Genomic DNA, 25,415 nt, shown 5'->3' with positions numbered 1-25,415 from the left:
GTGTCCATGAAGAAAGGACAATGGCAGGTGTGCTTTTTGGATATTTCTGGAAATTTTCATTTTTAAACAATGTTTTTAAGGATCTGAAAGCCCGGATGCAGGAGGCCATGACTCAGGAGGTGTCAGATGTTTTCAGTGATACTACAACTCCCATCAAGCTGTTGGCAGTGGCAGCTACTGCCCCTCCTGATGCACCCAATAGGGAAGAGGTGGGTATCTGAGGTCTTCCATTTGTTCTGTTGGCCAGCCATATGTATATGTATATGTGTATGTATGTGTATGTGTATGTGTGTGTGTGTGTAAAGGTAAAATGTGACTGCAGTGTATGTCAGGAGTGGTTGGGAAATTGGGGATGAAGGGTGGAAAGGTAGAAGAGGGAAGAAAGGCCTTGCCACTTCTTCTTTCAGTCACCAAGTATGTCACTTAGGAATGTCTTTCTACTTGCAAGCAGTAGAAGACCTGACCATCAGAGATGAAAGCAAATGAGTTTTATTTTCATCACATAACAAGAAACATGGAGCTAGGTAGCCTTGGCATTGGTTCAGCAGCGTGACGCCATGAAAGCTGGCATCTCTCTGATTTTCTTGATCTTTTCTTCATGATGTGAGATGCTGATGCAGCCCTAGGCATTATGTTCAAGGCAGCAAGAAATGAGCAATGGGGGCATTCTAGTCACAACTAGAATAACTGTCCCTCTAGTTATAACCTTCCCTTTAGTGTCCCCTTAGGACACTTTATTCTCCAGACAGAAGTCAGGGCAATTGTTTTAAATCATTTGATGTCATTCTTTTACTCAAACCCTTCAGATTACTCCTCCCTGTCCCAGAGCGAAGCCAGAGTCCTTACAATGAACAGTAAGGCCAGTGATGTGCTGGTAGACACAGGAGAAAACAAAACAAAACAAAACAAAAACAAACCCCAAAAGGCCCTGATTTGTAATGTTTGTTAATTTCCATGATGTAAATATTCCCATGATGGCTGTTTCAATGTGAAGTCACTGTAAGCAGAGTCGGGGACTCTGCCCATCTCTTGATGGGCACATTTGGCTCTTACGAGCTTGTATGAGTTGGTACCAGCAGCTTCGTCACACCACTGCATCTGGTTCCCCCATCTACTTCTCTGACCTCGTGTGGTGCCTCTCTTCCCCCTCATGCTCCTGTCTCTGCATTGACCTTCTTGCATTGTATTCCCAGCATTCCTTGTTTATGTTTGTATGTTCTAACCTTGGGGCCCTTGCTATTGTTCTCTCGGGTCCTCCCACAGATAACTGCAGGTATTGTTCATTCACTTTCTTCAGCTGTCTACTAAAATGTCACTTTGGGGTCACCACCTAAGATCGCAACCCCACTCCAAGCCCATCCCAAGGAATTCCCTAATCTCCATATCCTATCCTATTTCTTCTTCGTGGTTATCAACACTTAAATATTTACCTCGTTTTCCTCACGTTAGCATGAAAGCTCCATCCATGTGGGCAGGGATTTTGTTTTGTCATTACTTTATTCCCATTTCTTAAAACAATGTCTGACACATCCTTGGTGCTGAATAAATGAAAGTAAACCCTCTTCCAGAAATCCTCCAGGAGACTTTTGTATATGTCTCATTGGCTAGAATGCTGTCACATGGCTACCTCACTGCAAAGGAATCTAGGAAAGCAAGTATTTGGTTTTCCATCCTCTATAGTATTGGTAGTGAAGGAGAAGGGGTTGGGTCAGGCACCCAAGACAATGTAGAACTGGTGAGCAGAGGTTTATTTTATTCTTATTTGCTAATGACCCCCATTTTCTTTCTCTAGCCTAGGTTACTGGGCAGTTCAGCTCATGGTCCCCTTAGGGTGGGTTGATGTGCTGTGTTTTCATTCCAGACATCTGAGTGTCAGATGAGCAGACAAAACTGTCTGCTGGTAATCTCTACCTAGATGCTATATGGGTACCTCAGCACGTGTTGTCCTCCTGTTTTCTTCCCGCTGGAAATTTGTGAGTCGCCACTGACTCTTCCCTTCATCTTCCCACATCTATAAAGTAAGACAGGCTAATTTAATCTCACAAATACTTCTTGAATTCTCTCTAATTTCTATTCATGTTGCCACAGCTCTAGTTCTGATCCTTGTTCCCTGCTGCCTTTATAACTATACAGCTGAGACTGGTCTTTGAATCTATCACTAGGGCACGAATAAAATAAAAATACAGATCTGACCCTGATATTTTCCTGCTTAAACCTTTTAGTGGCCCTTCCTTTTCACATAGGAGAAAGCCAGAGCTCTGTGATCTGGCTTCTAATACTCCCTCTACCCCTGTTTCCCACAAACCCCGCCTCTCAGTTCATGCCCCAGCAATACCTCATTGCTTATAGTTTCCTGCGTACTCTGTCCTTTATTTTCTCCATGTCTTTGTTATTTCTGTCTCTCTACCTAATTATTGTCCCCTTACCTCTTTCAGCTAATTTCTGTTTATCCTTTATTCTAGTATACTTTACTTCCTGGATAGTCCTTACTTTTTCCTCCCAAGTATCAATGCTTAGTTTTATTATTGCACATAGCACACAACTATTGTAGGTATCTGTTTATGGGCCTTTTAAACCCTGCTAGGATGTGAGATCCCCGAGATGCAGAAATTATGTCTTATTCATCTTTGTATCTTCAGCACCTGTTCCAGGGCCTGGCACATAGTAGGTGCTCAGTACTGTTTGGTTGAGTGACAAGAAAAGCAAGCTAAGCAGTAGGGTAAATCAGAGGGAGCAGTAGACATAGACTGGGGTTGAGATGGTGAACCAAAGTTGGCAAAGCCTTATAGATTCACAGTGTGGGAGACCAGCCAAGGAAAGAAACAAGGACTGAGGGCAGGAGAAGAGGACCAGGAGGTTAGAGATTTAGGAAGAGATCCTGAGCGTTAAATGACAAGAACCCAGTTGGCTGAGTCCAAACAAGAGGTCAGAATGGGGAAGAGACTTCCGTGCATAAACATAGAACCCTGGCAATGAGACTGGAGCCTGCTGTTGGACCAAGAGACCTTCAGAGATTGTCTGCTGGGAGCCAGAACTTGTCTCCAAGTATGGGCAGGTAGACCTCCAGGAGGAGGCAAAGAAGAGGGTAGATTCTGCCAGGCAGTTCCTAATGTGCTCTGTGTATAATATAAAGCTCACTCAGGGCTGTTGGATATACCTTGCCTCAAGCATCAATTCTAATAATGTGATCCAAACAAATGACAAAAGAACTTTTGTCATCTAAGTTAAATTGTCCCCTTCATGGTATGTGACCTTGCATAATATCCATGTCGAAGAAAAAGTTAACGTTTTAAAAATGTGTGAACTGAGTGAACAATTCAGTAGATGGTTTTGCATTTGGGGTGATGGAAATCAGCCATCCTTACCCTTGTGTCAGGCGTGGGTGTGGGCACCAGCTATCGTTTTTCCCATGGAGGTCAGGGGCAGAGCTTTTACAACATTAATGGTAATGGGATATGTGAGGGAAGCTGCCCTGAGGAGGCTGGAGCTCTGGTTAGGACTCTGCATATTCTTGGCCTTTAATGCATCCAGCCACCTGCATTGGAACCTGGAGTAGGTTTTTCTATACTCAAACTAGAGGATAATCCTTTTGTGAACAGGGATTATTTAAGTCTTTGGATTCTGTGAACTCCTTATTGCAGACTGCACAGCACTGTATGTCCTGTTTGCACTTGGTAAGCATTGATTGCACTGAAATTCAATGGTGTGTATGGTGTATGTGCTTGCCTGCATGCATGTGATGCTTATGGCCAAACCTCTGAGGAGATACGGCAAGGCCAAGACTCGATGTGACTGTTGTCTTATTAACTTGTAAAGTCTTTGCTGAATCAGTTGCTGCCTCTGCTTAAAGAGAGACGTTTTCTTAGGCTGCCTGACCCATTTTATTGCAATAAATTTTCTTAATGTCTTTGTTTGTTCCTCAAGGTATTTGATGAGAGAGCAGCTAACTTTGAAAACCATTCAGGAAGGCTTGGGGCCACGGCAGAGAAGGCGGCTGCTGTTGGAACTGCTAATAAATCAACGGTGGAAGGCATTCAGGCCTCAGTGAAGACAGCCCGAGAACTCACACCCCAGGTGGGTTTCACTCCCCCTCATCATGTCAGTACACACCATATTGAGTAAAGAAGGTTAATTACAGAACAGTTTCTATACATTTTTGAACACTTACTATAAAATATCATGAAAAAACCCACACATACCCTTAATGTTTAAATCGTTTTTATATTGTTTGAATTTTTTACAGTGATCATGATTAGTTTTGAAAGTAGAAAAAACTAGTAAAGCACCCCCCTCCCATGCATAATTAGGGAAAAATTCAGTAATCTTGAGAGGTTAATTTATTTTGATTTTAGAGCTTATGCCTTTCCCCACATCTCTTTGATGGTATTTTAAAAATTTTAGATGTGTCCATAATTTTTCTTTTTTCTTTAATTATATAACCAAGATGTAGCTAATGTACTGTAAACAGAATATTGGAAGAGTGGGAACAAAAGAAAACAACTTGGACAGTAATTAAAGTTCTAGTACATGATAGATGTTCTTAAAAATCACTTCGACATCGTTTAGTGTGATGTTTGTGCATTTTTTTCTTCCAATAAAATTACAGAAAATTCATTATCTTTTCATTCATTTATTGATCAGATATTTCTTGAGTGCCTGTGGTACATTAGGAACTGTCTGGGCTTTAGGTATCTGTGATACTAGATTTGGTGGGGGGCTTGTAGCCAGAGACAGGGGAAATAAGCTTGTCTCTTAATTGTTCAACTTTTGCCCATGTGGCATGTTAACAAGTTAGATTCTCTTAAAAAATCATACTTGCCTAGCTTTTTAAAAAAAATGTCCATAAAATATGGACATGTCTAACTTTCCTTAAAAATTTCCATAAAACATAGGACATAAAACATAGGATTTCCCTATAAAACTGAGATTTCTGAAAAAACAGAAACAGAGCACTAGGCTTAAGACACCAACTATGGAAAGAGCAAGGACTTTGGAGACAGATCTGGACTCCAATCCTCTGTCACTTTGAGTTTGTGTAAAATTGGAGATAATTCCTTCCTAGTGGATTGTTTTGAGGATTAAGAAGATACTTGTGCAGCCTGTAACTTATCAAATACTCAGTAAATGTTAGTTCCTTCCCCAAGTGCTGCAACTGACTAGCTGGGAGCTCTTGAGCAAGTCACTTAAATTTTCTGCATCTTGGTTTTTGCAGCTGTGAAGTGGATAAATCACTGTCCTGTCTCTCTCATAGGCTTGTTGTGAGGATTCAGTAAGACAGTGGATGTGAAAGCACTTTGTTAACTGTAGACAGTTATTATTATTTTAAAGGAACATTATTTATTTATTTATTTATTTATTTATTTATTTATTTATTTATTTATTTATTGGCTGCATTGGGTCTTCATTGCTGCGCGTGGGCTTTCTGTAGTTGTGGTGAGCGGGGGCTACTCTTCGTTGTGGTGCGCGGGCTTCTCATTGCGGTGGCTTCTCGTTGCGGAGCACGGGCTCTAGGCGTGCGGGCTTCAGTAGTTATGGCTCGTGGGCTCAGTAGTTGTGGCTCGCGGGCTCTTGAGTGCAGGCTCTGTAGTTGTGGCACATGGGCTTAGTTGCTCCGCGGCATGTGAGATTTTCCCAGACCAGAGATCAAACCCGTGTCCCCTGCATTGGCAGGTGGATTCTTAACCACTGTGCCACCAGGAAGGTCCGACATTTTTTTTTTTTTTTTTTTCTTTTTGCGGTACGCGGGCCTCTCACTGTTGTGGTCTCTCCTGTTGTGGAGCACAGTCTCCTGACGCGCAGGCTCAGCGGCCATGGCTCACGGGCCCAGCCGCTCTGCGGCACGTGGGATCTTCCCAGGCCTGAGATCAAACCCATGTCCCCTGCATCGGCAGGCGGACTCTCAACCACTGCACCACCAGGGAAGCCCTTCTGACAGTTATTTTTAATAAATATTCATAAATCTGTTTTAAGTAATCTTTAGTATCTTTCTTAATGATGCTTTTTAAGATGAGGACATTGAGGGCTTAAGTATCTGTCCATTTTGTGTATGTTCAGAAGTATCAAGTAAACACCTGTTTACTTTGTCACTTTATTACATTCTTAAAATCAGGTGTGGCTGTAAAATCTTTTGTGAGGGCCCATTCTGGGGAGCTGTTTATGAGACCAAAACTAAAGGGCTTGAAAAGACTTTAAAGAGACTTGCCGATTTTTGGCCTTATAGTGCCACCTATAGGTAAAGAGGGGGAAGCTTTGCTGAAGGTTTATATTTGAGTGGTGTTTACAGGTTGTTTTGTCATTGCCAGGTCGTCTCAGCGGCTCGCATCTTACTTAGGAATCCCGGAAATCAAGCTGCTTATGAACATTTTGAGACCATGAAGAACCAGTGGATCGATAATGTTGAAAAAATGACAGGTAGAGTTGTGTGCAAAATTCTTGCTGTCTGATCCATGAGAAATGAGTTCTGAGAAACTCAAACAGGACCAGTTATGTTACTCAGCTGTAATTGGATAAAGGGACCGTCATGTGCTCAACAGTGTACTTGGCCCTGATTAAGGCCGCTGAGCAGCAGCGGCTTCTCATTCAAGCCTTGCAACTTTGTCTGAAGAGAGACTCTTTGAGTCTCTTTGATTTTAATGTGGCCCTCCCGGTGTGATGTTTATTGTTACAGCTCCTATCTTCTCTGAATAGTGTCTTTTCTCTGTTTGAGCCAGAGTTTGGTTTCAGAGGCTGAGAGGCGGTGTTTGTGGATACAGTAAGTGTCCCTGTCATTTTCAGCAGGTTCACATTTCAAGGAACCACAATAGCTACCATTTAATACAACTTGTCTCAGAGTTTCCTCCAACTTATCAACTACGTAGTTTTTTTTTTTTAAAAAGGAGAAACCAACAACTGACAAACCTGTGTCTGTGCGATTGAGGTGGCACCTCTGAATCTTCTTCATTCTCTGTGGAGGGAGGGATGGGAGAGGAAGAGATGAGGAATGTAGGCTCTTCGGCTTCCCTGCAGAAACTGCTGGGACAGGGGTCCATAGCAGCCAGAGATGAAAGTGGAGCTCCTGAGGTGTCTGAAGAGAGGTAACAGAAACAAGAAACAGGCTGTTAGGGTTATTGGAATCCTCTGCGTGGCTCATCTTGGGCACTACAAGCTGCCAATAAGCAACAGATGGCTGGGGAGTGAGACGGGAAGGGAGAAAATACTGTTAACAGATAATGTGGTGCTGATGCGGTGAAGGTTTCAGACGCAATCCTTGTTTCCTCCTGATGTCAAAGCGTTTCTGGTTGTCTGTTGTAGATACAAGAAGGCTGGTGACCACGGTTGGTATAAATGCTGTGAGTCTGTATGGCCTCCTGGGCTACATTCTCACTTTTTTTTTTTTTTTTTTTTACAATGGTGATCACCTGGAAGCTTTTGATTGTGTAAGAAGGGTTTTGAGCTGAAGGTGAGAATTATGTGTGTTGTACTTTCACGTGAGAAATTTGAGTGGACAACAGGGTTTTGGAGTCTCTGTTCTTCTCAAATAGAAACTAAATTCCATTTCTGTTCTCCGGATAGGGCTGGTGGACGAAGCCATTGACACCAAATCTCTGTTGGATGCTTCCGAAGAAGCAATTAAAAAAGACCTGGACAAGTGTAAAGTCGCTATGGCCAATATTCAGCCTCAGATGCTGGTCGCTGGGGCAACCAGCATTGCTCGTCGGGCCAACCGGATCCTGCTGGTTGCTAAGAGGGAGGTGGAGAACTCTGAGGATCCCAAGTTCCGAGAGGCCGTGAAAGCCGCCTCTGACGAATTGAGCAAAACCATATCCCCAATGGTGGTGGATGCAAAGGCTGTGGCAGGAAACATTTCTGACCCTGGTAAGCAATGCATGGTGTGGTTCATCTCAGCTGAGAGGTTAATTCAGGAAGCTGACAGGGTGGGGAGAGAAGAAGCACCCCACAACCATGACATGCAAAGTCTAGGAGCAAAAACTACAGATACTTAGTTTGAAGATACTGTATTAATCTTTTTCTGTTCAAAATATGTTGGACAGAATATATTCTGCAATATTGGCAGGGTTATTATTGTAAGTTAGTTTCTCTGGACCAACTTCTCTGTGCTTTTTTTTTTAATTTATTTTTTATTTGTTTCTGGCTTCGTTGGGTCTTCGTTGCTGTGTGTGGGCTTTCTCTAGTTGCGGCGACCGGGGGCTACTCTTCATCGCGGTATGTGGGCTTCACATTGCTGTGGCTTCTCTTGTTGTGGAGTATGGGCTCTAGGCACGCGGGCTTCACTAGTTGTGGCTGGCGGGCTCTACTAGTTGTGGCTGGCGGGCTCAGTAGTTGTGGCATATGGGCTCTAGAGCGCAGGCTCAGTAGTTGGTTGTAGTGCACGGGCTTAGTTGCTCCGTGGCATGTGGGATCTTCCCGGACCAGGGATTGAACCTGTGTCCCCTGCATTGGCAGGTGGATTCTTAACCACTGCGCCACCAGGGAAGTCCCTCTGTGCTTTCTTAATGTCTGATTAAATAACACCTGGTCCTGTTTAGTCATTATTTTGGAAATTTCTCAAAAGATGCATAATAACCAATTTATCAACCATTTAGCTTATGTAACTGGCATACTTTCTGCTTTTCTTAAAATGCTTTTTCTCTGGACAACATTCTTTATTTCTGTCAAATCTGGAAGGCCTAAGTTAACCTGTGGGTCTCCTCGGTGATTATCCTACACCAAAGAATTTGGGTTTTCTTCATTTTTTCCTTACTACTAAAGATGTAACCAGTCCTTTTTGGTCGGAAACATCTGAATTCCTTCCTCCTGTGAGCCTCTAGTGTTTCTAGCCTCTTCTATGAGTAGAACCCACTCAGTGTGAGAGAGTGGGGAGGAGGGGCTGCCCTGTTCATCCCTAGCCCAGGTAAAATCTGTCTGGTTTTCTCAACCCACCATCACTGAAGATGTGCTCAGTTTCCTAATTGGAGTTTCTAATAGTTCGAGTAGATTCCTTAATTCTGGGTGACTGGACACAGTAGAAGCAGCTCAATGTAGGGGTTAATATGCTGAATGCCAAGTGGAGCAAAGGAGTAGGGAGAAAGGTGAGAAGTACTCCAGGGAATGTGTGCCCCATCTGAAACTTGACATCTCCCCTGTTCTGAGTGGGGCAGGCTTATCTCTCAGCTGCTTTATCATGAGAGGTGATGAGCACCACCTGTGCCCAAAGTGTTCCTGGCCCAGGAATGTGCTGAATACTTGTTAGCCGTACAGGCAAGAAGGCACCCTGAGCACTACAGGATCAGCTGGTTTGTGCCACTTCTGGCTCTTTGCAGGCCTCAGGGCATCTGCCTGGCTCTTACCTCCCTTCCCCTTCAGTCACTGCCTGTGCTGCTTACTGGCAGCTTCATATCCAGCTTTTGTTACTGGAAACCAGTTCTTCTGCTGGACAGACAGTGCTCCAGGGCACTGACCTACCCAACTGAAAGTGAGGGCGTCTGTGTTTAGGCCTGCAAAAGAGCTTCCTGGACTCAGGATACCGGATCCTGGGAGCAGTGGCCAAGGTCAGAGAAGCCTTCCAACCTCAGGAGCCTGACTTCCCGCCTCCTCCGCCAGACCTTGAACAGCTCCGAGTAAGTAGATTCAGAGAGTTTGGGAGAATTGAGCAGCAGGGTGTCAGAACTGTAGCAAGGGAGAGGTAGGCTGTTCTGGAGCCTCGTCACTAGGTAGCTTTGTTTAACTTCTACTTGAAGCTCAGTCAGAGGCACAACTCGACTTTCATTCTTGAATCTGGCTGGGTATTAACCGAGTGCCTATGTATGGAGTGTGCTGGGTAAGTGGGGTTCTTTGGTGTTGGCCTGCTCTGATGGGAAGTGACTGGAGCAGAGGGGCTGGCTGTGGCAAGTGTGAATGTGATGAGTGATGAGTTAGTGGGGCAAGTGAGTGAGGAGTGGGAAAAGAATCTGTACAGTTTGTGGTGAGAATTTATGTGTTCCCAGTTGATGACAAAACTGAGGTGGTTAGACTGTTGTGTACATTCTTCTTTCCTTCATTTGACTGTTTTTAGTAGCAAAAGTAATAAAATCCTTTTTTTTAAAAAAAGTTTATTTTTCCGTAACTATAATTTAAAATCTTTTGATGCCCCACAAAGTACCATGAATTTTTTCTTCCATAGGTAAATGGTTTAGGGGGAGGAAAGCTGAGCAATAGCTTGCAGATACAAATCCTAGAATCAGAAATAGTCATTATTTTTAGACATTTTCTCTGACAGTATTGGAAATAGCTTGTCCTTGGGAATAGCTTATCAAGGCAATAATTTGATTTACTGTCCCTGATATACTTTCCCATATTCAATGTCCCAAATTTACTTTTCCATATTTAAGTTTCTAAGTTTGTTGAGGACAAAATTGGGTCACGGTGCCCATAGCTAATGAACAGTCCTTCCCTAGCCTTCAACGCTTCTTTTTTGATTTGACTTGATTCTTTTAAGCTGGGCTGTTGGTGGGTGGTTAGGGAGGGCTGTTCTGGGGAATGGATTCTTATGTTATCAATAGAGTCCTGATATTTGGAGTCAAGAACTTAGAGGTCATTTGGTCTAGATATTCCTCATTGATAAACGAGGAACCGAAGGCCCAGGGGGGAAGTTGTATGCTTATGCAGCTGCCTGTCAACAGAGTCAGGACCAGAACTTAGATCTCTGTTGAGGATCCTTGGCCCGGTAGGGCTGTGTATGCCTCCCTGGGATATTTCCAAAACAGTAGGTGCTAGTTTTTTGTGGAGGAAAAAGGAAGAAAATATGCTTCTGTTGAGATTGAAACAGGTGGTCCTTATGATCAGTGTGGATGGTCTTAAATGGAGTGAATGTGGGTGGCTTTTGGGGGGATGCTTTTTAAAGGAAAGGAAAGAATTCTGGTGGGGAGTAGTTCCTAGAGCTTTACTTACAACCTGGTAATTCTTTCTTAGCTGACAGATGAGCTTGCTCCTCCCAAACCACCTCTGCCTGAGGGTGAGGTCCCTCCTCCCAGGCCCCCACCACCAGAGGAGAAGGATGAAGAGTTCCCTGAGCAGAAAGCTGGGGAGGTGATTAACCAGCCAATGATGATGGCTGCCAGGCAGCTCCATGATGAAGCTCGCAAATGGTCCAGCAAGGTAAGTAATGAAGCTCTTCTTGTTGAGAAAGGATGAAGAACCATGCACACAGCCCAGGAAGTTTGTTTGGAAAATCACCCTCTGTCTGCTTTGGTTCCTGTTATTGCCAATAGCACAATCCTCTTCTTTCTTGTGGTTTAGTGAGATGTTTCTGGTACTTGATGGTTTCTCTTTCTAGCAGCTAAAGTGATAGCTAGGATACCTGTAGTTAGAGATAAAAGTTCTTTTCCTTCTATCCTCTAGAGTGTCAGCTGCCCTGATGCTGGACATTTGGTCTTTTGGAAATTGCTCTTCTTTCTTGGGGTCACTGAAGGTTTTTAGATGCTCTCGTGCTAATGATCCACACTGCAAACATGGCACAGTCTTCTGTAGGCTCTGCTATAGCTACATGAAATATTTGCATTTTCCTTCTCTTTTCTCATAGAAGCAGGTAGATTGGTGTCTTAGAAGCCATGTGCTTTGTCCCTTTCTCAGAATCATCTCACCCCTCAAGACAGCTCCAGGCTAACTCCTACTAAACAGTATGGAAGTGTAAATATTAACATGGTTGGTGAAAATTTGGATGCTGCAGCAGTCATGCCTCGTGAATGATGAAAAGTGAGTGGTAGCTTTTCCAGACAAGAACTAAATATTATTGTTAACCCTGTAGTGGAAGGTGGTTCTAAGTCAGTTCTAAACTGTTCCTACCATGAACACATCTTTATTCCCAGCATCTATTGGCCTTTGTTCATTTCACACCTTCAGCCACCTCAAGCTCTTGTATTGAATGTAGTTCCCCAGGGACCTCCTGCACATGCAGCTGATCTTGGGTTTTTTCAGGCTGGGAATTTGACCTTGGTTTTTTAACTCTATTTTTCTGCACTGTTAGCTGTGAGCCCACGTTCTAAGAAGGAATGGTGACCTTGCTGGTGTTGGACCTGACCCGTGGAATCACTTATAATCATATCTCTCCAGCTGGGGCATGCACACCCCTGGGACCATTAGCAGAGTCCCAGTGTACATGGGGAGTGGGGTGGGGGTGATAGTGAAGGTTGGTTTTACTCAAAGATTTTAAAGAATTTTTATTTATTTATTTGTTTGTTTGTTTGTTTGGCCGTGCCCCGCAGCTTGCGGGACTTTAGTTCCCCGACCAGGGATTGCACCAGGGCACCCGGCATTGAAAGTGCCGAGTCCTAACCACTGGACCGCCAGGAAATTCCCTAAGGAAAATTTAAATTTCTTTATAAACCCAGATACACTCTAAATTATGGATGTTAAAGATTTGAAATGTTTTGTACTTTTATTTCTTACACTCTTTTCTTTTATATTGATATCTTGCTCACATTTTAAGTAAATGTACTTTTGAACTTAAAAAAAACACGCAGATACATTGTGCAGTGGAACACAAAATATACATGAATTTAAAGACAAACATAAAACTTAAGGGGCAGACAGCACTGGCCTACATGTTTATCCCACTCTGCCATTTGTTGCCCCAAATCCTTAGGTCTGGCTGTCTCTGGAGGTTTGGAGCATCTGGGGATTGCTGACTTTGAGCTGTGTGAAGTCAGGAGCTGCTTGAACCATGTGTGTTTAGGGAGGATGGGGGGTGGTATGTGTTTGTGTATCTGTCGGTCTGCTTTGTACTTTGGGACTCTGAACCCCAGCAGAAGTGGGCTGGCCTCTCCTCTAAGGAATGGGGGTGAGTTGAGTCCTGGTTGAGACAGTTTAGGTGAAAGGATTTAGAAGGTCCCCGAACTCCTTGTTGGCCCTGAATCCTCCAACTTCATAGTCCGCTTTTGGAGGCAGGCTTCCTGTGCGGATTAAGACTTTCAGCAGTTGTAGCAACCTCAAATAAAATTCCACACAAACTCTTACTTCCTCTTGGTTAGAGATGTTTGATATAAAGAACCTGTGTTTGCCATTCTTTATATAAGTGGTTCAGCTTCATTGGGGCAATTCCTTTCATTCTCTTTCCCCCTTAGTCTATTTTCAGCATCTGATCTCTCTGCTTCCTTCCTGGCCTTTCAGAATGTCCATCCCTGGTATTAAATTAATTATCTACCCCATCACAGGTCCTGTTTTCTCGTGGGCACCAGTTTTAAGCTCCTGTGAACTCAGCTTTGGTCAGTTGACAAGTCCATGTGTTATCTTATCTGTGAAATATCAGTAAATTGAGTTTGGGGTAAGTAACAACTGTAGAGATTCAGGGTGTACCCGAAGAATAGCTTTCTTAGTCGGCTAGTTATGGATGCAGTGTGAAATTGTGAAGTGTTGTCTCTGTAGACCTTAGATAGGGAGAGCTGCTCTGAAGTGTGGGTTTTCCCTAAGGTGGTTGCTGGATGAGATGTCTTCTTGAGGCTCCTTCTAGCTGGGTGATTGTGGGGTATTTGATAAGTCCTCTTCACTCACCATTGTGTTTTTCTTGCCTCTTTCCTGGTTTGATATCTGTTGCCTCAAATTTATCATTTTCAATTCTGGAAGTTTTAACCCCTGAAGGAAATAATCTGTGTCTGGCAGCTGCAGAGCTGACCCAAGACACTTTCTGTTTCCTGGAAGCTATAGAACAGTGTTCATATGAGCCAGCAGTTGTTCACATTGTTCTGTTCAAAGTAACTTGTGTGGTTCCATTTACCTCTTCCCTCTGGATTCCTTTTAAAGTTAATAAGCTACTATTGTTTGGTCGTTTGGCTTCTCAAAAATATTCTGACCTGAGAATTACTCTTTAGTAGTAAGTGTATACAAAAGGAATGCCACTTTCTTTCTTTGTATAAATAGTTCTCTGGAAACCGTTTGCTACTGGCGTAAGCATCTTTACTGTGAACAGGCCGGTGCCGGAGGCTGAGAATTCCCCCTTCTGTGGAGCTCGGTTCATCTGACTCCTGGAGAGTATCCATTTTCTTTCCCATCCTAGGCAAGCTTTGGTTACTAAACCAGCTGAAGCTCAGCTGCCCAAGCCCTACTGCTCTTACTAACACTGTCCCTGTTTCTCACCCTTCCTGCCATCGACCAAGCCGGGTAACCCAGCCGCTAAGGTGGGTGTAAGTGCTGTAGCTGAGGCAGATGCGGCTGACGCTGTTGGGTCCCCTGTCCCCCCTGACATGGAAGACGATTACGAACCTGAGCTGCTGTTAATGCCATCCAGTCAGCCGGTCAACCAGCCCATTCTGGCAGCGGCTCAGTCATTGCATCGGGAAGCTACCAAGTGGTCTAGTAAGGTACTGATTAGCGCCCCCAGCTGGGGCTGCTCCATATGCATCTGGCCATGTGCAGCCTTGACACATTGCATCACTCATGATCTGTGCGGGTCCTGTGAGTCCGAGCCGGGCGGGCATCTGTCTGTCTGCACCTTGTTGTTAGGACTGGCTTCACAAGTTTGATAGGTCTGCTAATGCCAGATTAACTGGATTGCATTTATGTTTGGGGGTTAGAGAGAGATGGGGTCACTTTTTGAAAGGATTCCTTTTCTTACTGACCTTGTGGCCCATATTGGAACCTTAAACCCCTTGGGAAGCCGTGGATGCCTCTCAGTGACTTTCAGGTCAGGAATCATTATAGACCATTAAGAGGTCATCTGGCCTGATCACTGGACTTTGCCTGTCCCCCACCCCCACCCCCTCCCCGCTGACCTCTCACTGATGGCACAGGCAGAGTTTATCAGCGTGAGGAGGGTTTCTGGGGAGGGCTGCTTGCTGTCCTGCACTTGGCTGTGGGGCAGATGCTGGCCTTCAGTGGGAGCCCACGGGGAAGGGGGCTTCACTGACTGGCTTGTTCAGGGGTTTCAGTGGGAGAGGGGGTGTGAGTGGGGAACAGATAGTGCTCAAGTCTGCAGGACAGGAACCAACGGAGCTTTGGCCTTAGGGAGTGGGGGATGGGGGCAATCACTTTTTTCCCTTTGAAGGTGGCATGTTGCAAGAAGAAAGGGTTTGAAGAGTGATGGGTAATAAATAACTAACCCTGGCACTACACTGTCCTCTAACCAACGTCATGAAATCCTGGAATGATCCCAGGTCTGCACTGGAAGAGGTGGGCCCAGCCAGCCTTGTCTAACATACCCCTATTCTCATGAGTTCTTCCCATGCCTGTGTTCTCTCTAGCCTCAATTACTGCCCGAGATGTTACACACCCTCCAGCGTAAAAGATCAACCACTTCATGGTGCCTGTGGAGGTTTCTCACAGAGCACCCTGCTGTGGCATGGTTTGTGTATGTCTCACTGCATTGTCTAGAAATTGAAAAGCATGAGGGGAAAAATGCGTAGGGACTGGCCTTTTAGGTAGTTTTGAACATTGCATTTGTTATTTTTGGTTGTTATCAGCCAAAATATCAGCCTTTTGAAGGCATAAATTACTTGTACATTTCCTTATTATGACCCATGAGGGTTTTAATGAACCAAAATGCCCAGTGTAAGATAAACTGCTGTTAGTTGGAGTGAGGGTTGCATTTACAGCTTGACTCAACGATTTTTATTTTCCCAATGCCTCCCCCAGCATCCTCTTAACTGTGAAAGTTTCTTTGATTGAAGCCTCTTAGCTGAGAGGACTGAAGAATTGATTCTTGGCCTTTTTAAATGTGAAAAAATAATATGTTCCTTTAGGCTGAGAGTACAAACAAGAGGCAGTAGTGGGAGGGCAGGCGCAGACTAGGTCAGAAAAAAATTTTTTTCACCAAGGCTAATAGTTATTTGGTTTAAATTCTAGTTCAGCAGCGACAGTCATTGGCTGCTGTTTGTAACAAGGGTAAGGATAAAGAGGATGATTACAGCATCTGGAAAGGCTCATCTGTATTTTTCCCTTCAGGCCAGCTGTACTGCTTTCCCTGCACAGAAAGGAAAATGCCTGTTTAACCAACTTCTTGGGCACATCCCCAATTTATTGACATGATTAACCTGGAAATGCTGAAATGCTTGTTTAGTGCTATGCCTGGGGCTCACATGTTGCCCTTTCAGATTAATATCCAAGTCTTCCTTTTTTGGTCCGGTGATCTCTCTCTTTCTCTCTCACTGAGTGCTGGGGTGAGTACCCTGGCTCACTCTTCTGTTTATTTCTCCTGTGCTATATCCATATCACTTAAGAATAGTCTGTGTATCTTCTTCTCACACTTCCAGAGGGCTGCTGGAGCAGCAGGCTCCCTCCTCTCTTCTCTGTGCTTCTACTTCCTTCCCTAACGTGGCCAGAGTATGGGCTGAGCTCACACTGTATCTTGCTTCTCTCTAGGGCAATGACATCATTGCAGCAGCCAAGCGCATGGCTCTGCTGATGGCTGAGATGTCTCGGCTGGTCAGAGGGGGCAGCGGTACCAAGCGGGCACTGATTCAGTGTGCCAAGGACATAGCCAAGGCCTCAGATGAGGTGACTCGGTTGGCCAAGGAGGTTGCCAAGCAGTGCACAGATAAGCGGATTAGAACCAACCTCTTACAGGTACTCAGGAAAAGTGTGTGTGTGGTGGGGGGGGCAGGGGGTAGGGTGAAAAGCAGGAGAGAGAAAACTGGGTGAGCAAGGAGGAGGAGGTACTTCAGAATGGGAAGAAATAGCAGAAAGGGGAAATACACATGTGTATTTGGGAAAGACAGATACAGGCAAGTTTATTTCTGAATCAAATGAAAGAATTTTAGTGCTTCCATGTCTGGACCAGAAGGACTATAGTGATCCTAGGGGGAAAACAGTTGGAATCCTGCTGCTGATTTACTGAATGCTTTCTGCATGCCAGCCACTGAGAATACAGAGGTGAATTAAGTCTCGTCCTCAGAGAGCTTGTGGACAAGAAAAACCAAGAAACATACTAAATTAAATTTTCTTTTTAGGTATGCGAGCGAATCCCAACCATAAGCACCCAGCTCAAAATCCTGTCCACAGTGAAGGCCACCATGCTGGGCCGGACCAACATAAGCGACGAGGAGTCTGAGCAGGTATGTGCTTCTGATTTCTCGCCAGCAGCTTCTCTTCCACTTGATAGCAATTTAATTCAGCCTTGAGGAAATTTTACCTGTGAAATGGGTATTCAGTATGTAGGATGGAGTCGTTAATTCTCTCAGAAGGGCATCTATGTTGGAGAGATACATCAGAAATTTGGAAAGGGAAGTAAAAAGCTCTTGTGCAACTCTTGTCATTTTACAGATGAGAAATTGAGCCTTGGGAGGTTAAGTGAATCAGCAGCAGTAAGGACTCTCTACTCGGTTCTTTTCCTCCCTGGAATGGATTTGGCTCTCTCTGGAGGCCTCCAATGCCTGTTCAGTCCTGCTCACTCTATCCTTCTGGCTGGAGAATTTCTGCTTCCTTGTTCTCTGGGTGATAAGTACCTCAGGGAGGATGAATAGTGTAGGCTTTTCAGGGGCATGAGGTGGTTAGGCCTATGCTGAGGCTGAAATGACATCTCAAACGAGGTGCTTCTCTTTTGGTTTCTTTGACAGAGAATGTACTAAAGATGGTGGGAGTGTTTGCTTAAGTGTTTCTTGTATGTATCTCGGCAGTCACAGATTATTCTCATCCCTGCCTCCTGGAAACGTGGCCCAGGTCTTCTCAGAAAGCCCTCATTTGAGCACCTCTTCCTCTCCTTATTTCCTCTCTAGTAGGCTCTGCTATGAGCCAGACTTACAATTTCTTCTTAAGGAAGGTAGCACATCTTTTGTTGAACTGCTCAGACAAGGCTCATCGTGAAATGGGATATGTATGTGGCACTGTATTACATACTATGTAGGGGAGTTAACGAAATACATACAATCCCTCTTCTTGTCTGGGCCAGGAGATAGAGGTTAGGAGCACTTTAGAGGAAGGAACAGGGAGGCTACTTCTCTTGGTGTCAGTAGTGCTACCTTAACTACCATGTTTTAATTCAACAGCTCTCGCCATAACCCTCTCTTCTCCCAAACCATGGGAACTGGATTTTAACCTTTAACTTCCATGTATTCTAGGCAGGGTTTGGGCACTAGGCTATTTCCTGCCATGTGATCTCTCCTGCCCCAAGAAAAGGAAATAGAAAAAAACAGGGAAGAAAGGGTAAGACTCAGAGTTTCCAACCTTATCATTTAATCAATTAGCCAACAAAAATGTATCTTGGGAGTATCTACTATGTTCCATTAAATATTCCAGTTAAAAAAAAGAAAGAAACTGACAGCATGGTAGAATGGAAGAAACACAGGATTGCAAGTCAGAAGTTCTGAGGCTCTTCCTAACTGTTGTGTGAGTTGGGCTGGCAAGTCTCCGAATCACGCTGGGCCTCAGCCTCTTTGTTGACCAAGCGAAAAGATTGATTGGGAATTCTAGTCCATAGTTATGCCTCTCAGAGCCCATGAACCCTCTGAAATTGCATGTACAAATTCTGTGCACGTGAGTAATTTTTTTCCGGGGAGAATCCACAGCCTTCATTAAACCCTCAAAGGGTCTATAGCTCAAAAATATTTAAAACTTAAAAAAAAAATTACTGAGTTAATGGATTGATAAGTGAGTTATTAGTGTGATCTCAGTCCTGTATTTTGTATGTTTACAAGATTTACTTATTTAGGTTTTCATGGATTTATAAGGTGGTTGGTTTACTTGGTTAGTTTTTCATGTGTTAATTAAATGTTTATGAAATGCCTCATGTGACAGGCACTGACGTAACACTTGGGAACAGAAGAGAAGAAAATTGACAAAAATTGCTGCCCTCATTGAACTTAAATTTTAGATAAAATTAGATAAAACATCAGATAAACAACCTAGGTAAAACATATAGTATATCAATTAGTGATGGTAAGTTCTGTAGAGAAAAGTGAAGAAAGAATTGGAGGATGAGGCATGCTGGGAGTTGGGAAGGTGGTTTGTGATTTAAAATAAGGTGAGCAGGAAAAGCCTCAGCAAGGTGACAACTGGGCAGAGATCTGAAGGAGGTGAGAGGTGAGCCATGGGATACCTGGGGGAAGAGCATTCTAGGTAGAGGGGACTGCAAGAGCCCGAGGTAGGGGGTTTGTTTGAACACCAGGAAAGGAGTATACACTAGAAGCCACCTGAGGGTACAGTATACAATCAGTGATGGTCCAGTTTGGGGTTCTTTTTGGTGATTCAGCTATAAACCACCAGTGATGTGACAAATACAAGGGATGCCAGGTACAGGTTGGGTAAACTGCATTCCATTCCTGGCTTAAGCCTGTTTCAGAGGAAGGGCACCATCAGGGACTGTGAGTAATGGAGAGCTCCTCTATCCTTACAGGCCACAGAGATGCTGGTTCACAATGCCCAGAACCTCATGCAGTCTGTGAAGGAGACTGTTCGAGAAGCAGAAGCAGCTTCAATCAAAATTCGAACAGATGCTGGATTTACACTGCGCTGGGTTAGAAAGACTCCCTGGTACCAGTAGACACCTGGTTGAACCTGGCTAACACAGAAGCCCCTGCTGAACACAATGAAAATGATCGGAGTCCCAGGAGCCACCCAAGGTTACTGGGGGGTTGAAAGCCACATCTTGGCCTGACATAACAGAAAGGAATGGGGCCTCTTCACATTAGAAAACATTTATACTCTTGTCATGGACACTTTGAAATGTGTCTCCGTATAAAGCCTGTATTCTCGAACACGGCTTTACTTGTGCACACTCTGTCCCAATAGGCAGATGGGGTTTCTAGCCCATGTACTTCACACAAGCTCAGAATCCAAGAGTGAACACTAGCCAGACATCCTGTTCTGCCCTTGTTCCCTAAAGGACAGTTCCCTTTCTGCCCCCGTCCCCCCATTCTTTCTGCCAGGCTCCCAAGACCCAGGGCCCAGGCAAGTCAGTTAAGGAAATCACTGTGCCTCCAAAATTTTTTTGGGCTTTCCATGTTGCTGCTGACCCTGCCTGCCCTCCCTGGCTGTGCTACCTTGGTCCTTTTCAGGAGTGAGCTTCGCTGTTGCAGGGGAAGGTGGCCTCTGGGGAGCCCCAGCATGTGGGGCCTGGATTCACTTCCTGCCCTTCCCCAATTTAATCCTTCTAGTTTCCCACAGTACAAAACCAAATTTCGCTTTGTCAGGAGGAAATCACCAAATCATGTGATTCTGTCTTTACCTCGCTCCAGAGCAATGTCTGTGCTAGGGAAACTTTCCGTCCCATATCCTGCCTCGGCCTGCCAAGGCAGCCATCCCAAGAACACACTGTGTGTCCTGGTGCTCTCTGCCACTGGAGAGGCGGAGTGGCTGGGGCGTGGCCTTCCCATCCTCCCAGCAGGGCCACTCCCAGGCACTCCACGCTTGGTCACTGCCTGCAGAGATCTATGCTGAGGCCTTATCACTCATTCTTAGCTCTTATTGTTCTTTCTGAGCTGAAATGCTGCATTTAATTTTTAACCAAATCATGTCTCCTGTCCTGGCTTTTGTATTCTTCCCACACCCTTCCTAAACAAGGTTTTAAAGATACATGTTTGTTCTATAATTTTGAAAGATCGTTTTTATCCTTTTGAAATTCAGTCCTAAGAATCGGTGCTTGTCCCCAGGAGTGTCTAATGGAAAGGCAGTCCTGTCTGAAGGACACTTCCTACATAAGGGAGGTGGTACTTGCAGACTGGAATTCTGGCACTGCTGGGGATGCACTGATGGGAAATAGTCCTCAATGATTCCTACCTCCCTCAGCCAACAACAGCCAAGCCCCTTGCATCCTACCCTCCGTCCTAAGTACAGTTGTGCAAGAGAGTAATGGGTATAATATTTAATTATCACCATAGTAAGTTTCCTATTAGCAAAGTGAGAGAAGGCAATTTTTCCTTTTTCGTACGTATCACTGCTGTCTAAGCATTCCCCAGCACATGAAACTATATTTCTTCCCAAAGCCAGAACTGGATGAGTAAAGGAGTAAGAACCTTGCCTGAATGTCTTCCCCACCTCCAGTGTGTGTTAGACCCTAACATCGAATGTGTAAAACTTATCTTAAGTTGGTACTGTACACTCAGGCTTCCTGTGTTTCCTTTTAACTGATGATTATTTTCAAGGCCCTCAGCATCCTTGTATAGTTGCTTACCTGATATAAATGCAATATTAATGCCTTTAAAGCATGAATCTATGCCAAAGATCACCTTTTGTTTTACTAAAGACTACTTAGAGGAAGTAAGAAAAACATGTTTGCTCTCCAAGTTCTTCCAGTGTTTTGAGACACTGGTTTACACTTTATGCCAATGTGCTTTTCTCTAATATCAGTGCTCAAGACACAGTGAAGCAAATTAAAAAAAAAAAATCCCTGAAAGCTGATTAGACATCACTAAAAAACTACATTTATAAACTAGGATTTGTTATATGCAAATATTTTCTGCCTCTTCTGTTTAAAACAATAAAGTACATTTATATAAATAATGCTTTAAATGATGGGTATGTTATTTCAGCAAGAGCTTTTAGATCAGGTTTCTCCTTTGTTTTGAAGAATAGCCAGTGAAGCTAATCCTCAAAATGTGGAAACTAAAGATTTTTATTTAATCCAAATATTGTACTGGAAGAAGTAGAAACCAGCAGTAATATATTTACTTAACAAGATCTTTGTAATAAAGGACAACATTGGGGATTATAAACTAGAAGGAGCAGAAGTGACAAAAGGTTAACAGTAAGCGGAAAGCAGCCAGATGATATAGATCATCTCCTGGTTGAAGTAGTCCATCTTAGAAGATTCTGGCTGTATGTGGAGGTCATCACTATCCCCTAAGCTAAAGCTATTACATGTGCAGGAATATTGCAGGTCTATAGTTAATATTCTAAACCCCAATACAGAACAACAGCGTTGTCAGGGATCCACCAGAGTTACGAGGCAGAGCTAGCTTTTGGGCACATATTCCTCTTCTTGCTTGAGGAAGCTCTAAGAGTAGAAACAGGTTCTTGAAGTAGAGCTGGGACATCAGTATTTTTGCCTTATTTTCTAGATCTGAAAATGGTAAATATCACTAAAGGGGGAACAGTACTGCTGAGTACATTTATCACTGCTTTAACTTAGAAAAGTTGCTGACTAGGGAGGCAGATTCCAGCTGTCTTGAGTTAAAGGGAACTGTCCAGAGGTACTGAATTAGCTCAGCAATATCTGAAAACAGTATTCATGGCCTCATTTTTTCTGTTTTCCATATGTTCACTGGTGCTGCCTTCCTGCTGCATTATAGTTTTTCTCGTCAGATGACTCTAAGGACACCAGGACCAGTATTTTCCAAGGTTCGTCTATAGCAGCATTTAAGGAATGAACCCATCACATGAACGCCCTTTGAATAAAATGATGGTGACTCCTTTATGCAGAAAATGAGCTTTTGGGTTATACTCCTTTAAGAATTTAGAAATTGAGGCTATTCTGGAATTATCTGGAATTCTATGCTTGAAAAATATTTCAATACTACTAAGAATTCATGGATCTTTGTTATTAGTAGGTGGTGGTAGGGAAAGTAGTTTTGATCACTTATTGTTCAGCCTGTGGCTAAAAGGGTGATGGTTAGAGAAAGTATATAAGGCTGAGGTCAAGAGAGGAGCACTTGGAAGTGCTCTGCAGCAACCCTCACACCTTGTGTGATGATGCAGAGTGAAATGTGACCGTGTTCAGCCTGCCCTAACACTGAGGCATGCCCAGCTGAGAATGCTCAATTAACAGTCAAGCTAAAAAATCAACTTGTTGCTTTCATCTTTTTATTGACAGTGTAGCCGGAGCTAGAGAAAGGACTACTGGATTCAATCAAATTAATACAATAATTTAAATTGTAAAAGGAAACAGTCTACTTGGAAGTTTTAGCAGAAATTGCTAGAAGCAAGGGACTCTTGGCATACAATCTGCTTGTATATAAGATAGCACAGAAAGAAAATTAGTCCATATACGGATGATTGAGATTAGGGATTCTGCAGAAAGAAAAGTAAATGTATTGATTGCTCTTTTGAGGTATGAACTTTGAAGAGGAAGACATTAAAATGAAAAGCAACTGAACTGGGTAACCAATCTTAGGCAAAGGGAATAAATATTTGGCAACACCTTAATTTTAGGGCTTCCCTGGTGGCATAGTGGTTGAGAATCCGCCTGCCGATGCGGGGGACACGGGTTCGTGCCCTGGTCCGGGAAGATCCCACATACCGTGGAGCGGCTGGGCCCGTGAGCCATGGCCGCTGAGCCTGTGCATCTGGAGCCTGCGCTCCGCAAAGGGAGAGGCCACAACAGTGAGAGGGCCGTGTACCACAAAAAAAACCCAAAACAAAACAAAAACCAAAACAAAAAAAAAATCTTAATTTTAGCTGCCAAGCTGATATTGGTTACCCTAGAAATTACTAAGTTGCAAAAAGTAACCTTTCCTATTAGATGAAAGGCAGGCTGGGTGCCCTAGGCAGGCAAAGGTAAGAATGCTGCTGTACAGTGGGCTCCCTGTACCAGCACCAACCACTAGTCCTGACAGCAGAATGGGATGAGTGTAAGGGCTACGTTAGCATGATAAGGGTAAGGGATAAGTTGACAATGAAAAGAATGGAGTCACAAAGAGAAAACTAATAGCAAGAACAAGCACTTACATCTTAACTTTCTCCATTCTTCATGTCTAATGAAGCAAAATAACTGGGCAAGGACTGCTAAGTCAATCAAGTTAAATGATAACAACTGTGGACTGACTTGCCAACCATGGAGATCAATACAGGTTTATCAATGTTACTGAGGATTTTGTTTCTGCCTCATTATAATGTACTTTGTCAGTACAGTAGAGACATTTAAGTACTCCAGTGACAGTTATAACAATAGTTTCAGGAAGGAATCTATTGACTATAGCCTTGGGAAGCACATAATATGAAAAGGGAGTTCCCCTGAAGACAAGGAGTGTAGGCAAGCTGAAACCCTTAAGAACAACAACAAAAAGAGATAAAAGATTTTTTTTAAAAAAGATTGACAACAATGAGGCAGGCACATTTTCTTCCTTTAGCTGAACTAGGGCATGAGGCCTTTAGGCTACCTGGTTTTAAGTGGTGTTGGACAAGCTTTATAAAACATGAAGATGGCAAAGGTTCACTTACGTTTCTCTTTTACTACATTAATTGGCTTAAAATCTCAAATGCTTGTGCTTGCAATAACATCCTAAAAGCAGAAGTAGTGTTCCCTTTTTTTACCTTAAAGCTTTCACCCCTTTAATACAAATCATTTTTACTGTGCTAACAGCTGAACCAAGTGGCACAAAACTGAGATGGTACTTACTGCGGCAAGGTCCCTATAAATCAAAATCTGAGCTTTACATAAAAATCTTATTTATAAAAAATACAATACCAAGTACAGTGAGAATGGAGCATGGAGCAGCAATGCTCCCTGCAAGGGCCATGTGGAGTGGCTTTTGCTACAGTGCTTGCTTAATGGCATAAGTGAAAAGCTGAATAAGGCAAACACTTGAAGAGGCAGTTTTCTGTAAACTTCTTGGGGTGGGAGGAATTTTTCCTCTGTTGGGACAGAAGATTTGGGATGGCTAAGATCAAGTGTGACATTTGGCTGCACTTGATATATCACATTACAGACTAAGATAGCTCCTGCTGAGACCAGCTCACTTGTTTTAGGAGAGAGGTTATCACTGTAGACTTTTGCCTTGACTGTTAAAATATGCAGCCTCCAGCTGGTGTCTCCCTATGGAGGAAATCACCTCTAAAATCTTCCTAAGTGACAAGATACAAATAAGCTAAGTCATTCAGAAGTTTCCTTAGCTTAAAGCTCCAATGAACCCTACATTGATTACTAAGCAACTCTGTTAGTGGTGTGTGGCTCGACACAAATGCTTTAACTAGAATATGTATTCCCATCCAATTGGTACCTAATGGTAATAAACTGTAATGACACTTGGAAAACAAACATATCTTGAGGAGTTCTGGCTTCTTCTCATGTCCTCACTTGGAACTTGCCAGCTTTCGTGACATATTTGACTCCTTTAAATGGCTTATATTTCTCTCCATACATGTCCAAGCGGTTTACTTTTAAGCCTGTGTCAAAAAGAATAGGTAAGGAAAGGAATAAATTACTATCCTGGTCACACCAACCAATATAATATTTGCTTAGCAAATAGAGTTTACTACACAGTAAACCTGACATTAACCAGTGTCCTTATCACCATTTGGAAGCAATGTTCCTTCTACCATTCACAGATTATAGCACTATGGAAGTATGGTTTTAGTTCAGATTCCCATGTGGACAAGCAGTGTCTTTTAAGGATAATTCTACTTTCTATGAGTATGAATGACTCCTTTCTTTGTGCTTGAATGAGGGTAGGGGTGAAGGGAAGCTGTGTGAAATAAGGTGCTCTCCAAAATCACTGTACCCATAGCACAGAGTGAAAGGCATACTGGAGCTGTTGCTCTTTGTAGAGATGGAATGTCAGTTACCCTTCTAAGATCCTAGTAGATGACCTCAGCAAAACTCA

At 43.5% G+C, this 25,415-nt stretch overlaps 2 protein-coding genes across 10 annotated transcripts in view; one reads left to right on the top strand and one right to left on the bottom strand.

Annotated features, from left to right (window-relative positions):
- The window catches only part of VCL (vinculin), a 111,701-nt gene extending 86,851 nt beyond the window's left edge, over positions 1-24,850 (top strand). For 2 of the 7 annotated variants that reach the window (XR_010838928.1, XR_010838927.1), the window contains exons 13-22: positions 81-209; positions 3,925-4,074; positions 6,303-6,411; positions 7,552-7,854; positions 9,472-9,596; positions 10,927-11,112; positions 13,870-14,309; positions 16,306-16,509; positions 16,893-16,997; positions 19,274-24,850. Coding sequence is in view for 5 of the 7 variants with exons in the window: in XM_059053142.2 (XP_058909125.1) it covers positions 81-209; positions 3,925-4,074; positions 6,303-6,411; positions 7,552-7,854; positions 9,472-9,596; positions 10,927-11,112; positions 14,106-14,309; positions 16,306-16,509; positions 16,893-16,997; positions 19,274-19,420 (1,662 nt within the window). In the remaining 2 variants the exon portion in view is untranslated. The other 5 variants (XM_059053142.2, XM_059053141.2, XM_059053144.2 and 2 more) reach the window with 3 other exon arrangements.
- Positions 23,878-25,415, bottom strand: part of AP3M1 (adaptor related protein complex 3 subunit mu 1) — a 24,040-nt gene continuing 22,502 nt past the window's right edge. For all 3 annotated transcript variants that reach the window (XM_067025329.1, XM_059053165.2, XM_067025330.1), the window contains one exon: positions 23,878-24,978. In XM_067025329.1, coding sequence (XP_066881430.1) covers positions 24,878-24,978 — 101 coding nt within the window. In that variant the 3' untranslated portion in view covers positions 23,878-24,877. The remainder of the gene's footprint in view (positions 24,979-25,415) is intronic.

The sequence above is a fragment of the Kogia breviceps genome, chromosome 2 (assembly GCF_026419965.1).
Source record: "Kogia breviceps isolate mKogBre1 chromosome 2, mKogBre1 haplotype 1, whole genome shotgun sequence".
NCBI classification, from domain to species: Eukaryota; Metazoa; Chordata; class Mammalia; order Artiodactyla; family Physeteridae; genus Kogia; species Kogia breviceps.
This window is presented reverse-complemented; position numbering and strand designations above follow the sequence as displayed.